The following is a 13,672-nucleotide window of genomic DNA, read 5'->3' as shown; positions in this document are numbered from 1 at the left end:
CAGTAAATTTTAAATTGTAAGTAGTAATAGTAGTAACCTGAAAGTTTCAAAGTCTTGTTGGCAACCAGCATATACACAGTGGCTTTTGATTTGGTTTTAAAGCAACATTTAGCTTTAAATTATAATAAGTATAATAAAAGGGGGGGGGGGGGCTCGTTGCCCTGAAATCACTTTTCACTCTTAAAAAAAGGCACTGGAACTTCTAATTTCCAGTCGAGTGAGCCCCCTCAGTAGTTTATGCGACCACACCTTCCATAAAACCTTATATGTTAATAACGGGCAACTAGTATAACGTATAGCCCTTGCCATGAGGGCTACGGGGGGGTGACATCCCCAAAGACATAATTACTGGACCTTTCAACTATGCTGAAAAAAATGGTAATCTCATGTTTTGATTGGATCATTATATAATTCTTATGTTGGTCATATCCCTATTCGTCGCGGAGTAAGACAAGGGGGAGTTCTTTCTCCGTATATTTTCAATGCTTGTATTGAAGATGTGTCATCAAAATATCGACTACGTGCCTGCTAGGACCATCTGATATCTCATATCTGGCTTATGCGGATGACCTTTTTCTGATTAGTCAAATTGAGTCTGGTCTTGCCTGTTCAGTGAAGTCAGTTACTTCTGCTTTCCGCGATATCGGCCTGTACCTAAATATTGAAAAATGCGAGTTCCTTGTTTTCAACGGTAATAATTGTCCAGAACCACTTTACTGCGGTGGTTTTAGCATTACCCATGTTTAATCGTTTCGTTGGCTTGGCATAACAGTTTGCGATTCTATGAATGCTCTCTGGTCTCGTGCTGTCAAAGATATTAGTGATAAGCTGAGGCTCGGTAATTCGGTAACTGAGCTGAGGTATATATATATATATATATATATATATATGGCAAATCGTGGAGACTATAGGAGAAGAGCGCTAACTCGGCTTTTCTCAAATTTTTGCCATCATTCTGTACTCTTCTGTACTGGTATTTGGCCCCTTCTGTTGACTGGTGATCTAAAACGTATTCATATAAACTATTACCGGTACTGCAAATTTCTTTTATATCTGCCTCGTTCTTACCAGAATAAAAAACTGATTAAAAAATATTGTGTGACAGATATTACTGATGTTTTCGAAAAATTATGTGCCAAGCTAGCTATTGAAGCGCCTTATAGGCTAGGGTGTTTTCATCGCCTTATCCATCTTTTTTCTGTATGTGATTAACTTTGTTTCTAGTTGTTCTTTTGCTGTTTTTCTTTTGTATTTACTCCACTTAACCTCTGTTTTGTAAAGTCGGTGATAAATAAATTATTATTATTATTATTTAAAGTCAAGTATGCGTTCCCTTATAATATCTTGAAGGTGTTTTATCAATTTTATGTTGATTCATGAGTAAATTATTGATCTCTGTCTTGGATAGGTGTTTTCCTCCTTTGTTAAAACCTCGTTTGCTTCTTCATAAAAAGGCTCGGAGTCGAAAATATCAATGATGAAACCTATTCTTTGATTCTGAAAATTATATTTACTATTGTGTTCTAGATTTATTTTAAATATGCTGCTATCTTGTTTTTCCAATCAGCTTCAATATGATTCTTCTGCCAATCTTCCGTGTCTCCACAATTCAGGTTTATTTCTAGTTTTAAAGACCTCATCATAAGGTCTAATTTTGGTCTTTATATTCGTGCAGAAGTATGACTTATAGCCCTTGCCCTGAGGAATATGGGGGATTGTCATCTTCAAAGAAATAATTACTGGGCCTTTTAACTTTGCTTAAGAAAATCTTGATCTCAAAGTTTTGATTGTATGTGTTTGGGGAAACGATGACCGTGAGGGGGTGGGGGGGGGGGGCTGGTGTTTCTCCAATCACTTTTGAATCTTAAAAAAGGTACTAGAACATTCAATTTTCAATCGAATGGGCCGCTTTCAAAGTTTTTACGACAGCTCCTGCATTACGAGGCAAAGTTGCCCATGAGATGAATTTAGAGGGGGACTTGCCTGGCCTAATCGGCCCTTCCAATGTTGGACATAGACCCTTGTGCCACGCCAGCGCATGCATCGAATTCAGCCACTGAGGAGCCCAATCAACTGCCGCCGAAGTGTCGTAACGCCCCCGGCCGAGGTGGCGGTGTTCCGCTGACTTTGAATTAATTTGAGCCAATTCTTTATTGCGTCAACTGCAAGTTCGGAGTTCTTTTTTATGTGGTGAGGTTAAGGATTTTGATTTTCCTGCCTAGAAACTAAGTGCAGTTTTCAAAATTACACTAACAAGTGCGCACACAAATAGTCTACATGAATTCCTTGAGCTTCCAGGGTGAGTTTTATTCAGCACTACTTCTTGTAGCACATCCATTGAATAGACAATTATCTTTCCAACACACACCAGATTAAATTCCAGGTAGGAACTTGAGATTTAAGACCTCTCTATTTCAAGACACCTTGCTATAAGAAGGAATCAATATTTCCTGAGTCCTTGCTATGGGCAGGTGTTTGAATACTGAGTTTTCGATTCCTTGGCATAGCAGCGTCCCTTGAAACGGTAGGTTTGGAAAATTGTCAAGGTTCTAACTGCTAAATTCTGAATTTAATATCGAGGACAATTAATGTGTTTCCTTATTTGTCATAAAACCACTGGAGGTGTAATAACTAAGAGCAGACTAGGAGGTATCTAATTACAGGACGGGGACCTATTTCCGACATCGACAGAAATGAATGGGAAGGAAACTACAAATGCAGGTCTCCCTAATCACCATCTCAATAGTTATATCTATTATACTCCCTGAAAAATTAATTTTTCTCTACTAAATCTGTCTAAATTTTCTTAATAAGTATTTGATTAGTTTGAATGTTTCATCCATATACTATGGTAGCTATTTTAAATGCACAGACAGTTAATAGTAGAGACCTAATTGTAATTGCAAATCTTTAGCTTGACTCTAATCTTGGAAAATAGGTTACATCCTAGTCTTAAACAAAGGATCTTAAAATTGAAGTATCTATAACATGGACAGATTCAATCACTGACATGTGTTTTGAAAAAGAGTAATCATATTTAAAAAGGCTTGGCTATAATATTGTAGTCGGCCAATCCCAACTATCTGCATCAGGTCCAAGATTAGGACTCTGCTTTCCTTGTTTAGGGAAGATACATTTTAGTCAAAACAATTGCCCACAAAACCATTTGTCCGCACACTGTGCAAGTACTGGGGGTTTCCACCCTAAATCCTCTTTCATGCAGTAGGTATGATCTGGCGGTTCCAGCCACTTTCACACATTGCCTCTTTCACCACTCATAGTTGTCGCACTCATCTATGCAGTAGGTTCTAGCTTCTCCCTAATGGCCCTCATAGATGACTTTTGGCCCTCATAGCTGCAAACAAAATTAAAAATAAGTTCACATTCCTTTTCACTATCTTACCTAAGAGAACTGTTTGATTTGACATCAGTGGTCACTGTCTGAACCTTTTCAGTTTCATTTTCACCCTCAGTACTGTCTTTTCACCAAATCTCTTCACAGCCTGCTTCTTTGTTTTTCTAGCTTTCGTTGCTTCAATTTCTTCTTTTCCGCCTCTTCTTTGCCTTCCTTGTAGCAAAGGCAGCTTCAATCTTGGCTTTCACTGGTGTATCAGTGAGCACTTTTGTTCTACCCTCTGTTCTCTCTTGAAGCATTTTGTTTTTTTCGGTGGTACTGGGATGTGGTTGTACTTGTTCAGATGTGACTATCCTGTTTCACAGTGGTTGCAAAATCCCAGGGCTTACTAAAAGCATTGGGTGAGAGGATGACAGTGCAGGTAGGGATGGGATTGGAATTAGAACCTCTGATGAGCATAGTAATTTGCCACCAGCTTCATGGGCTAAAAAACATTTTTTTAATGTTTAAGGTGAAGCCCTACCCATGGGCTTCATGGGTTGGTTTGTATTTAAGAGCATAGATCGTCATTATCAAAATAATCTGGACTGAAAGGGGATATGCCTTCCAAATCCCTTCTAGATGTTTGATGTTACGAAAGCTAAGGGGAAAGATTTTCTAACAACCCAGCTATGATGTAAATGGTGATAGTTCTTGATGGTGATAGTTGCTCAATGAAAGAAATAATACTACTAATTCTGATAATTAATTCTGTTAGGAATACATAGCTGTTAGATATTTCAAATATTATGTAAAGGTTCTGAAATGCCACAGCCACTTCGTTTCTACCAGATTTTGACTTGTCTTGATGAATAAAAAAGAAGACCAGCGTCCAGGCAGTTACTCGCGAAGTTTCTAACTCGTGAATGGGCCCAAATCTTATGTAAATTAAAGTTGATATTTGAGAAAGATTAAAACAAAAATGTTTGCGGTCAAAAATTATTGCTCCAGCGGCGCACCGCTGCTGCTATTTTTTGCCCCCGGTGCCACCGACCTTCCCTTATCGGCATGGTGTCGAAGTTTAGTTGTATAATAAAAATCTCAAAACAAAAATATAAAAATATAAGGCAGTGTCATTCAGCCAGGGGGGCTGGCACCCCCCTGCCCTCTCCCCCCGTATGAACGCCCATAATACGAAGTGTCCTGATAAAAAAAAAAAAAAAAAAGTTTTGTATTGTTTGAAAATTATGAAGCTTCTAGGGTGCACCACATTTTTGCCAGTGTTGCTGCATAACCGGAAGGAACTTGGTTTCTTCCAGTGTTCCAAGGACAAAAAAATTAAAACATTTTTGTCCCGTAGACATTTTTTGGGTTGTTTGAAAATTATGAAGTTTCTAGGGCAACACCACATTTTTGCCAGTGTTGTCGTATTGAGCTGTGAAATGCATAATCAAAACTTAATTCAATTTGACAACGCTTGTCGTCCATGAAAATTGAAACATTAACAATCTGTTGATTTCCAAAGACGACTAGATTTTAAAAGGAAAGCGACACCTTCTTGAGCTGTTCGGTGCCATATGCTTTCAGCTTTTTTCTGCTTTTTCAATCCCGTTTCTTTTCTTTTTTTCTTTTTTTTTGGCACCTGCTGCTACCAAAAACTGCATAGCTGCAACAGCATATGTTTAAATAAAAATGCTTAATCTTGAAATTTATAAAAATGTTAAATGACTCTTTAACTTTAAATTGTGTGAATTTGTATTTATGTCAAGACAAAAGGTGAAACAATTCTCAGCCCTAACTAGTGCAGGAAATGCTTTCTTTTTTTACATATTTCCCGAATTCAAGGATAATTCCGAGGCACTTTTTTGTTTTGCTTCAGGCTAACAAGACAAGAACAAACTTACCAGATTGTGCTTTTTCCATAATTTCAGCCCTAACGTCAGCACTAATTTAACCATATATATATATATATATATATATATATATATATATATATATATATATATATATATATATATATATATATATATATATATATATATATATATATATATATATATATATATATATATATATATATATATATATATATATATATATATATATATATATATATATATATATATATATATATATATATATATATATATATATATATATATATATATATATATATATATATATATATACATACATACATATATATACATTCATATATATATATATATATATATATATATATATATATATATATATATATATATATATATATATATATACATATATATATATATATAAAACATATAATCTGCGAAAATGCCAGGGACTAGATTTAGTTAAAACGATTACAGGGCCATATCAAAGAAAAGGCAATCTTTGGAACAAATTTACCAGATTTTGCTTTTCCATAGTTCCCCGCCCTGATGTAAGTACCAATTTAACTATACAAAAAAAAAAAAAAAAAAAACACGCACATAATCTGCAAGATCGCCAGGGACTAGGTTTAGTTAAAACGATGAAAGTGCCAAATCATAGTGAAGACAATCTTTGGAACCTTTGCGCAAAAACGCCCCTGAAAAACTAGGTCAAATGAACATTCGCAATTCAAGTAAAAAAAATGGATACTGCACAAATGATTTCATATATATATATATATATATATATATATATATATATATATATATATATATATATATATATATATATATATTTGTATATTCGCCTTTTTCATTTTGAAAAGAAAAGAAATGAATCTCATTCTTTTTCTCATTTCCAGGATATGAGTTGTATTGAAATGTAATCCTTTTCTAAATGCTCCATTCAATGCATATTATGTAATTATCATATCAATTTTCTTTTTATATTTGCTCCAACGCTTTTTATTGTTCTTAAAAAGATTGAGGTGTATCATATTTACTATTTTGGTTTATTATCTTAATGTCCTTGAGTTGTTTTTAATGTTAAGGAAATATTGGATTTCATTGTTGTCATTGCTATTATCGTTTAAGAACTATTTCAAAAATCAACAGTATAGCGTTAACTAATTGAAGAGTGACGGGTCACCTTTGTATATTTGCCCCCAGAGGGGTCATTATATAGAATAGATAATCGTGAATAGTTGAAAATTTAAATTATCAGCGCTAGTGTCTGTTTTAAGGGGAGAATTTATCGAAGGGAACATATCACCTATTTAACCCCTAGTACCCCTCCCATAGCCCCGTATTGCAATGGACGTATTGCAATGGACGAATACATAATCAAAGTCATTTTCGTTAGAATGATTGAAGGGTCCAAAAATAGGCCTCTTTCCAGGGACGTGCGCAGGGCCTAAATTTTCCCTATATGCTGGAGGACATCTTATTCAAGTTGTAATTTTGTTTTAGTTTCTCCCACGCCCGAAAAAATCCTGCCATGCCTGCCTGCTTCCATGGCGGTCACGAAAACCCCAAGGTTAAGGGCTCCGAATTATGCTTGATAGCCCATACAAAACAAGAAGCTTCATAGATAAATTTTCAATAGAAATATGGACAAGTTACAGCTTGAAACCTTATCAGAGTCATACACAGATTTGAAACATTGTATGATGGAGGGGCAAGAAAGCTTGACTTATTATCATTTTGGGTTGATTTAAGGAATATCCAAAACTATTACGTGTTTATCAATAAGAAATCCCCCGAGATCAAAATGTGACTGTCCAAAACAAGTCACACGAAATGCGTAGTTACAAATAAGTGGTGATTGTCGCTAAGAGTATAATCACTGGTTCTAAGGTTACTGGTTACAGATCTGAGGTGTGACAATTTTGGAAAATCTGTCGCAATTTTAACTTGTCCCTCCCACTCCAAAAAAAGCAACTAAACAACTAGGTACTTATGTATTAGAGCGACCACACCCAAGAAGTGGAGTTAGTTTAATTCGGATGAAATATACCAAAATATGATGAAAATATAATGCTTTAGTAACAAAATTATGGAAACTACGCCAGAAAATTATGGAAAACAGGCCGCGTAAAACGTATTATATTAAATCCAATAATCTCCTAATAAACAAAGAGAAACCGGTTTTACAACAGATCAAGAACAACAGTGTGGTCGCTATAATACATAAGTACCAGTTCGTACTTCTTTCTTATTGGAATGTCACCGTTAAATCTTGTTTTGGATGCATCTTTAACTTAATCTAAACTCCTTTGGGTTTGCCTAAATTCTTAGTATTTCTACTTTTGCCGTTCGTTGTCCCATCGCTGTCAACCATTTTGTTTCAGCAACTGCAGTGGAAACGTTCGTCATTTACAAAAAAAAAAAAAAAAAAAAAAAAAAAAAAAAAAAAAAAAAAAAAAAAAAAAACGAGATATGTTGAAAATAGATGAAGAAGATGAACTGTTTGAAACGAATCTTAACCAACTAATCAAGGTCAGGTTTCAAGCGGTTTCACAGCAAGTTAATATATTACCTTTATAAGGTTGCTTTAGTAATTATTTTCAACTAAGAGTGACAACTTACATTTATCAAATCTAGTTTTTAGAGCAGGAAAATGTTCCAAATTTGTCTTTTTAAACTGTTCTTGCCCATTCCCTTCTTTATTTATATTTATATAAATATAAATTTTCAAATCTTACATTTCCATTTTCATTTCCAACTTATATTTATCAAATCTAGTTTTTAGAGCAGGAAAATGTTCCAATTTTTTCTTTATGAACTGTTCTCGCCCATTCCCCCCCTTCCAAAAAAACTTTTAAAAGTATGAAATGTTCACCTCGTATTTTTATTTGTTGGGGAAGGGCTGGCCACAAACTATTTGGCGTATTTTTAGTTATGATATAATTGAAAAAAGTTCGCCTTTAAAAATAATCTTCCATATTTGTATAAAAAAAATATACATAAATATTTTCGAACATCCTGATTACTGAAAGGGCTTGGAACACCCAAATCCCTTTTTTAAGAATTTGACAAAATATAATTAGGTGTCGGGCATACTAGAGCCGAAAAGGGGTCAATGTGTTTCCTTTATCACTGTCATTGGACCCCTTCCCTTCCCCTTGACAAAAAAAACACATTAAGGTGGAACATCAGGAGATATAAACGACCTTTTTGGATCCTGTCTTTGCGTTTTTCAAGTACCAAGCCCCCTTCCCATCGAGACAATCTCTTGCCTCCTCCCTTTCAAATTTCATGGGATGTCTTGCGTTGCCTGTACCTTCTTTTCAAGGGACATATTGTAACTGTGGTCACTTGATACAACCTTTTATGTTTTAGTTTCTCTTCACTCAGAATTGCCATGTTTATTTTGGTTATTATCATTTGAGAGCTGTAGCTATCCGTTGATACCTTCCTCAAAAGGGCAATGACTTCTTCTAGTCGTTTTGGTCTTACCGCATATTTCTTCAAAAATCTGGACAATTACTTAAATGTTTATACGAGAAGCCGATTGACGTCGCCTCCTAGTAGCAATTGTTCGCTTTAATTTGCGGCAACAATTGACACAATTTCAACGAGTCATCAGTAGATATTAACTGTTCAATTCCGGTAAGCCTTGGAGCGGAAATTAGTTAAAAAGCAGGATAAACAAAATAGTTGCAGAAAATAACTGAATTTGATTTAAATTATGAGATTATAGGGATGATTCAGTACCCTCCCCCCTCACTTTTCCTGTGCATTATCCTTGCTTACTCATTTTCTGTTCTCACGTAGCTTTTTGAGAAATTGTGTGCTTATATTCGATTGTTTTCTGTTTAGGATCTACCCCATACCCTGGTTTATCTGCGCGAGAGGTAATGCGAAAAGTACTGGAAGGACTGAAACTTGAGCGCCCCGCTCACTGTAAATCCGAATTATATAAAATGATGACGCGATGCTGGGCTTCAGAGCCAACTCGACGGCCGGATTTTACTGAACTTAAGCAGGAATTGACAGGAATGTTAGAATGTTGCAATGAATATGTCGATTTTGATAAGTTTCATGAATCTTATTATCATCACTGGACTTCACACAAAGATGAAGAAAAAGTATAAAAGTTTTATACTATAAAAGTGCCTTTAAGATATGTTCCATGGATTGCCCTACTACCCTCCTTAGCCCAATTGACAGATCTAATTTTATTTTTTTATTTTTTCTCTTTACCACCTCAATAACTACTTCTTGAAAGAGTTAATGCTACTTGATCCAAGTTAAAATCAGCGCTAGCGGATTAACCTTGTTTCCTCACTATCATCAGTGATTCCAACATTTCCAAAAAAATTTGAGTCAGTAAACTTACTAGGCTGATGCAATTTTTAAATCTTTAGAAAAAAGACGCAGAAATTATGTATGCTATCAGAAAAGAATGTCTTTAATGATCGTCAGAATGTGCTAAAACTGTAGAAAATTAAGAAAAATGAAAAGGTTTCTATTGGGTTATGGATGTTAGTTGACTAAGTCTTGTTTAAATGCATAGTTTCCATTCATTGACTGTGAGCTATGTATTAATCACTATTCTGCTTCAACATGGGAACTAATGATACCGGAATGAAAATTGATAATTTAATTTTTTTGGGTATGATGTGAATTAATGGCAAATTTTTCGCTTCAAAATTTAAAAAGCCTGTATTGTGTATTTATAATCATCACTTTGATGCAGGGAAAAAATTTCTTTAAGTTTTTATGCCAGAAAGTCTTTTAAGCTTCTGGAAATAACGACCTGACACCATTGCATGTTAAAATGAATTCACTTAAAAATTTTGGGGGAAATAGTTAAAATTTTTGGGGAAATGAAATAGAATTTCGGTGAAAAAAAAAATCAGGGATTAAAAAATAGAGATATTCTAGGGGAAGGCGCCAAAAAGAAAGGGGAAAAACGAATGCCTAACATGAACATGTTTAGTGTGTTATAACACATTTTAATGTAGACGCATTTTGAAAATTAATGCGTTTTAATGCAACTACGTTCTAAAATAGCAAGTTTCCATAAAACTGCAAATAAAACAACAGAAGCTTAACTGAGAATTGTACTTGATTTCAAGATTTGACAGAATGCAAGCCTCTAGCTATCCTGCCAAATCCTCAAGATTCACAAATTTCTAAAATTAAACTTCTTATTGTAATTTGGATATGATCATGTAGAATTATTGTGCTTGTGTTAAAAAATTAAAAACGGGAAAAGTATTGAAAAATAAGGTTTCTCAGATACTTTATTGTTTTTTTTGCTTCAGTAAATAAAAAGAGGACTAAAATAGGCATTCGATATGACCTGGTTTTAACGCAGTTCAAGTATAAATTATTGAAGGTTGATATGCTTCTTTGATAAAATGTGTTACTAATCTCGAATAAATTCATTTTTGTGACGATGTCCGAATATTGTACTCCAAAACTAATGCAGTTTTTTTTTACATATGCTAGAAGGGAAAGGAGGAGAGTGGAGTAAAATATTGCGTTTTAAATGCTAGCTATGATTTTTTTAATTGTCTATATTTTCTATTTAATTTTAAGTTTCTCAAGTATCTTGGTGATTTACAGCAATTATATCACTATTATAGTCACTACTCCTAATTATGAAGGTAACGGGAAAATACTTAAGAATGATTATTTAGACTTATAGAAGAGAGATATTTATTCACATTCCTCTCACACTTAAAATATCTTATCATCCAACCCCTCCCCTCTGCATTTACATTGTTCACAGGTTAATGTTGAAATTTTTAATAACTAGAAAGGTATTGTTAAGAATAAAAAATAAATATGTGATTCAAATCTTATCGCCCCTAAAGATTGAGTCAAGTCATACATATGTACCCTAACATTAATTAGTGGTAAGTCATTGGCCAGTGTAAGATTGTCGTGATTTGTGTGTTGTCTAAGTTATTGTATAAATAAATCGTGTCCGTTTATTTTTAAAAGGTGTCTCATTTAGCTATTATTAGAGCTTAGTCATTTAAGAATCCATGGTCATTAGATAGTGGTTATTAATTTTACGGTATGCGTTTCACTAAGCAACCATTATTAATCAGAGTTAATGGTTATCTCGACTTTTAATTTGAGGATTATGTAGGGTTCTATTATCAATAGAGAAAGTTTGTCCTTTTGAGCCATGGTAATTGCAGAATGTCTGTAAGGCCTTTGCTTAGCCTGGGTCATATAGAAAAGTATTTTTTTGGATGAATTATGATTTAAAAAGTTTCAATGTCTTCGGTAAAAGTTCTGGTGAAAACGTTGATTACAATTGTGCTTCTGTAGCCTTTGCTTAGATAACATATGTTTTTGTTTTTGTTTTGTTTAAAAAAAGACCATGTGTCTGTTCTATCGCGAAAATTTGAAGACTTATGAGGACTACACCGATAAAAAATGATAACTATACCGATAACACTTCTTTGCAAAAATCGATATTGGATTCGGTCCATGTCTAGCCTCCTCTTGGGCTAATGAAATTTTTTCTGTATGATTTCACAGTGAAATAATTTATGATTCACACTCATTATTTTCAAAGTTACCTGCAATTGACAATCAAATTTTTGTTTGCACCAGGATACCTTTTCCCCATCACCGCTCCGTGACCATATTTCTGGTAATGAGGGGTATATTACTCTCAATATTCAAGATGAAGCAAAAACGGACTTCAAGAAATTCATTTGATAACAATTGCTTACAATTGCTCCTTTTTAGTAATATCCGAATACGGTGTTACGAGTTGCTCTCCTCCGATAATGGAAATTCTAATATAGTATTCATGAAACATAAAAAAAAAAATGTCAAACTTGTGTTTTTTCTTCATAGAACAAAGAAGCTCGTTGTCAACATAAAATTTATCTAGCAAAAAATTTTTTTGCATTTTTTGCTTTGACTTGAGAACATGGCTAATTAAAGTGACGTTGAGACAAAATACGGTAAATTCGTTCGAGCAAGATCGACCCACGACGTCGAGAAATCTGATGTGAAATGTGACTCGCGTGTCTGATAGAAGGAAAGATTCCACAAGTCTCCCTAGAAAATTGCTTGAAAATAATAAGTAGAAAAAAAGGGGACTTACCTCCTACCTCGCTTCATTTAAAAGATTCTATTTGCGAAAAAAACACGCAAAATGGATGCTGAGGGAGGGGAAACTTCCTTCTTATTGCAAAAGTAGTTTGAGTTTGGAATAGAACATTGCATTAATATGCTTATTTGCTCAGGAGTGGAACGCATAATGTCATCTCCAGATACACTATTTTTTTCGTGACCACCCTCTTCCTGCCTTTGTAAAAGTTAAACACTGAAATAAATCATTTTTATATTTCGAGTACAAATTGTTTCAAATAAAAGTTAAGAGCGATGTCAAAACGACTTGGAATTGTCTCATATATGTGTGAGCTGATATCCTCCTAAGACTCCCGCCTTTTACTTCCATACTAGAAGTAAAGTAAAACTTAGTATTACTTCCCAATGTTTTTTCAAAAAATAAAATTAAGCTTCATCAATTCTTTCAAAATCCCTTCTGAGGGCAAGACACTGAAGCAGAACTTCTGAAGCTGCACAAAAGTTGATGCTCTAATGTATTTAAAAAACCCAGTGGATATTACAAATATTCCTTCGGCTTCATTATGCATTAAGCGTTTAATTACTCCCTGTACGGTTCCCAATACAAGTCGTTTTTGTAAAATAAAAATAACCTAGAGCTTCATCAAAATATGGTTTCATCTAATGGTGTAGATCAGTGGTTCCCAAACTATGGGGTCGCAACCCACAAGTAGGTTGCGATCGAATATTGAGTGGGTTGCGGTCACGAGCATTAATATTGGTAATGCTCAGATTCCGTAGAGGTGAGTTTCGGAACTGATTTGTTCTAATCGAAATGAAAAAAAAAATTAACTAGTGTTACCCATGTAAATGAAAGACTGTTGAAATGAAAACATGACATTACACCTACTAGTTTTTTTTTTTTTTTACAAAGTCATTTGAATAGGAAGGATGCTTCAGTTTCTGGCTTTTCTTCATTACAATTCCAACATCAACTTCAACTTCAATTACGACAAATTCCTTCTCAAGCTCACTTGTTTGGTGGATATTTTTTTCAAGTAAAACGAACTCAATTTGCATTTGTAATGTTCAAAGGATCAGGCATTCTTGTATTTGAGGAAAAAATTCGAGCGTTCATGCAAAATTTAATGCTTTGGAAAAGTTGCATTGATGTTGGGAACTTTGATTGTTTTGAAACACAGGAAACTTTTATTATTGAAAACCAAATGCAGCTTAAGATGATAGTACTGTTTGAAATTTCCAGTCATTTATCACTATTAAAAAATAATTTTTGACGACTATTTTAGGGAAGAGATAAAAAGTTTGATTCGTTGAGTTGGATCTGTAACCTATATCAAGACGACTTGCCAACTAG

General features: G+C 34.2%; 1 protein-coding gene across 2 annotated transcripts in view; it reads left to right on the top strand.

Annotated features, from left to right (window-relative positions):
* LOC136036277 (uncharacterized) overlaps positions 1–11,204 on the top strand; it is a 119,376-nt gene extending 108,172 nt beyond the window's left edge. For both annotated transcript variants that reach the window (XM_065718418.1, XM_065718419.1), the window contains exon 11: positions 9,070–11,204. In XM_065718418.1, the coding sequence (XP_065574490.1) occupies positions 9,070–9,344 (275 nt within the window). In that variant the 3' untranslated portion in view covers positions 9,345–11,204. The remainder of the gene's footprint in view (positions 1–9,069) is intronic.
* The last annotated feature ends 2,468 nt before the right edge of the window (positions 11,205–13,672 follow it).

Source organism: Artemia franciscana, chromosome 15 (assembly GCF_032884065.1).
Source record: "Artemia franciscana chromosome 15, ASM3288406v1, whole genome shotgun sequence".
Lineage (NCBI taxonomy): Eukaryota > Metazoa > Arthropoda > Branchiopoda > Anostraca > Artemiidae > Artemia > Artemia franciscana.
Note: the sequence above shows the minus strand (reverse complement) of the source record. Positions and strands in the feature narration are given on the sequence as shown.